Source organism: Egretta garzetta, unplaced genomic scaffold (genome assembly GCF_000687185.1).
Source record: "Egretta garzetta isolate BGI_Z169 unplaced genomic scaffold, ASM68718v1 scaffold292, whole genome shotgun sequence".
NCBI lineage: Eukaryota > Metazoa > Chordata > Aves > Pelecaniformes > Ardeidae > Egretta > Egretta garzetta.
The window spans coordinates 1,443,967-1,447,671 of record NW_009258789.1 but is presented as its reverse complement, the minus strand read 5'-3'; the positions used below and the strand labels follow the sequence as shown (position 1 = coordinate 1,447,671).

Here is a 3,705-nt window from a genome sequence, read left to right as displayed (position 1 = left end):
TCATTGAAGAGGACTTTAATTTGTGCACATTTTTCAATTTTAAATCCCGTGCAGTAAGAGTATAGTTATTAGCTATGGAGTCACTTGGGCTTCGGTAGTAACTTTGTTCTTTGAATGGAGCTGCCAAAGTCCATGATGCTTGTTGCATCAAAGGAGGATAACAGCTGCTCTTAAGGACAAGCTGAAATTGGAAAAAAAAACAAACAATAGTTTTACACAGCACAGTAATTTAAAGAGTCTTCTTAGAGCTAGGACAGGTTTAAAGATCAATTAATATAAAGAGCAAACACAAAGTCTGACTTACAGTCATTTGACCACCAATCTGGTTTTAGATCCTGATGTTCCACACATGTATAAGAATAATTTTACAGTAGGGGTACTTGTGCATTTTTTTGCATAATCAAGGTCTTTCTTATAAATAAGAGAAGGGATTAGTACATTATCTAGTACTCGCTACTCCACATCTCCATCTAGCTTCTTTTCATCTTCTTACATTTGCTTAAATTTAGAAAATTCTTATTCCTCAAACCTTTGTTAATGACCTGTCTACTTTTAACACTCAAACCTTGTAATAGTTGAATAATACAAGTTAACAAATTCAGCTCTCATCTTTCTCTCTCTCCCACATCAATACAGGATTTGTAATAGATTTCTTCTGTCTGTTCATTCCGTGTTTTCTCAGGTGACTTGGTCTATTGATTGGCTTGTCATTAGTCCTGAAGTCTAAACTTTAATGAAATAGCTCACAGGCATAAGGGACATGGGATCTAGAAGTATGCAAATAATTAACTATACATTTAAAGAACGGATTTAAGCTGCCAAGGTTTAATATCCAAATCATAATAGAAGTTGTAACAACACTTTTCTAAATAAGAGCAGTTCTAATGAAGCACCTGACAATCTGTTTAGTACTTTAACTTAGTAATTTGAATAGTTTTTCCTATCTTTACTTCATCTGCCTAAGGACCTGGTAATATATGATGCCTAAAATCATGCTAGCACGTGTAATTTAATGTATACCCTGATACAAGGGGAAAGAGCACATACCTGATACAATTCTGAAGGTGCAGCTGAAGCAGAAGCAGGTAGGGGCGGTAACTCTGGTAACCGTTTTGCATGACTCATGTTATACACAGAATCATTTTGTGACTAGAGGGAAATGAAAAACAACTTCAAACACATTTATGAAATACACTGTTTTGAAAAGATTCATTCAGAAGGAACAGAGACTTTCAGTTTTCATTGAAAATGATGTATTGCAACTTTTCTAATTTTAAGGAAATTAACATTCTGTGGAGTGGGTTCCTCAGCAGAACAGGTTTTCAGATTGCACTGTTCTTTGTGGTCATTTGATGAAGTTTCTAACCACTAATAAATATCAGATTAAAAAAAACCAAACAAACAACATTTTTATATCACTGAAAACAACTGAAATAGTCTTAAGTATTTTTAATTATACTAAAAACTTCACACATTGTGCAGAGTTTGTAATGGTATAAACACCGGATATTAAAATATTAAACCCTACCAGACTGCCAAATTGACAGTGAAACAGTCAAAGCTGTGTGAACTGCAGAACAGAAATGCAGGGCATCACTGGGGAGAAAAAAAACCACTAGATTTTTTCATGTCTATAATGACCCAGTTCCAGAAGAAGCTATATTGCCAGGATGCCACTGGAAGAACAGATTGCTCACAAGGACTGTGCAAAGTGTTTTAATACAAATGTCAGAATGCCTAATATGTCTCAGGACTATGTTCCACCTCCTCAAGGTGACAATACTTTGAGGTGGCCTTCCAGGACTCCAAAAGAAGTTTTCTAACAATATTTTCTCATAATTATTTAGCCTCACAGTGTTTTAAGATGTTTTTGAATGGCAACTTTCCTTAGCATAGGCCAAAACCTCAACCCTAGTCTGCTCTGAGTTTTCTGAATCAAATTTGTCTAGGAGATTCATGAGGAACAAATTCCCAAACACATAGTGACACTATCAGAAAAAGGAGGTGGAAGTGTGTGGCATCTGGACATCAGCGAATTAAATCACCATGAAAGAGGAAGTTATTACCTAACACAATTATGTTTGAATAACGCATAATCATTTTTCACATAATTTTTAATACATTTTTGGCAAGTGGTTACTGCTTTCTGATATAAAACTGGAAAACTAGGCTGCCCGAACCTAGTTTTCCAGCAGACAAAATCATGCCCTCCTCAATACCAAAGCAGAGCCCATTCAGTAATAAAATTTGAGAAAGGACTGATCTGATTTACCTCCTTGGTATTCCCTGGCATATCCTCACACAGACACACAGAAATCAAGACATTATCACTGCCAGGCATATTTTACTAAAGACAGCATGAATTGTTCTTGATTAATGACTAAAGGATTGGGTCTTAGGATACTTTAAAAATCAATAAACCATGCAATTTATTAGGAGATTTGTTCGTTCTTAAAGGTACAAGAGTTATGAAGAAAGCCATCGTTCATTCTAAAGCAACTCTTGATTTATATGCTACCTAAGCTCTCAAAAAATTAAATACTTGAGCAAAAGAATTCTTAATAAGCAGCATATTATAAAGGCTTAGGTCCAAAGAATATTCAACAAGAATGAGTGTCTTCAAATAAGAGTTCTTTCAACGTCAAACCACTAGCCAACAGTAATGGCCAATTTCATCTGAAGTTTTGAGAAAGTTATTCATGTTTCACAATCATTGCAGAAAGCACTTACCCTCAGGAGCCTCGGGCTCCCTGTTGGCTTCATTTTGCTTTGCTTTTTGTTTGCTTAGAAGTTTTTGGTCCTCTCCCTCAATATAAGCATGCTTGTCATTACATGTACTGGAAAAGAATGAGACTCATTTCAGGTACTACACAAGGTGTCAAAACAATGAGCTTCCTATCACAAATGCCAGGAAGAAGAAAAATCTCTCTCCCAGCTCCCTTCTTCCTTGTTTACAACACTAAGCTTTCTTCCCCTCCAAACCACACATTTTCTTTTTCTCCATTCCTCTTCAAGCTCACTTTTCACCTTAATCTTTCTAACTCTCTCCAGATGTCTTTCAAGCAAGATTTTTCCCCACCCTGCTCTTTCCAGTTTCTTTCCCACTGCCTGTTCTCTTCTAATGCGCCAGGGACTCTCGGCACTTAATTGTAGTTTACGGCAGACAGAGCCGCATATTAATTGCCATGAGAAATAAGCACACATCAAAAGGAATGGGAAAAGAGAAAGAGAGATGCCCTGCACGCCTTACACATCCACGGAGTGCATGAGTGAGCAGGGTAAGAGCAGGTACTACCTGCAGACGCCCTTGTTACCAGTCCCTCTGCCTGTTCCAGCTTGGTGAACTTCTCTGACACTCTGCCTTTCAGTCCTCAGCTTCGTTGCCCCAGTTACAGCGTAGCTGGTGCTTGGAAACAGAAATTCCCTCCTCCCTCTCTTCCCCCAGCAGAAAAAACCCAGCCCCTTTCAGCACAGTGTTGCACCAAGCTGTGGTCAGGGAGATTCAGTGCTGGGACCAATGAGCAACTGTACACGTTCATTTTACCTCTTAGAAGCTACTCAAAATGTAGCCCTAAGACATCAGAGATATTGATATTTGTATGAAAACACTGCACACAGCAAGGGAGCTTCCTGAACAATAAAGGCTTTATAATCCCAAATTTCTTAGGAAGAATTAGAAAAAAAAAAAAAATATTCAAAATCTTG

General features: G+C 37.5%; 1 protein-coding gene across 1 annotated transcript in view; it reads right to left on the bottom strand.

Annotated features, from left to right (window-relative positions):
• DNAH3 (dynein axonemal heavy chain 3) overlaps positions 1–2,805 on the bottom strand; it is a 60,524-nt gene extending 57,719 nt beyond the window's left edge. The window contains exons 1-3 of the mRNA XM_035889227.1: positions 2,731–2,805; positions 1,048–1,149; positions 6–181 (exon numbers count right to left, since the gene is read on the bottom strand). Coding sequence (XP_035745120.1) covers positions 6–181; positions 1,048–1,149; positions 2,731–2,763 — 311 coding nt within the window. The 5' untranslated portion in view covers positions 2,764–2,805. The remainder of the gene's footprint in view (positions 1–5; positions 182–1,047; positions 1,150–2,730) is intronic.
• Positions 2,806–3,705: the final 900 nt, after the last annotated feature.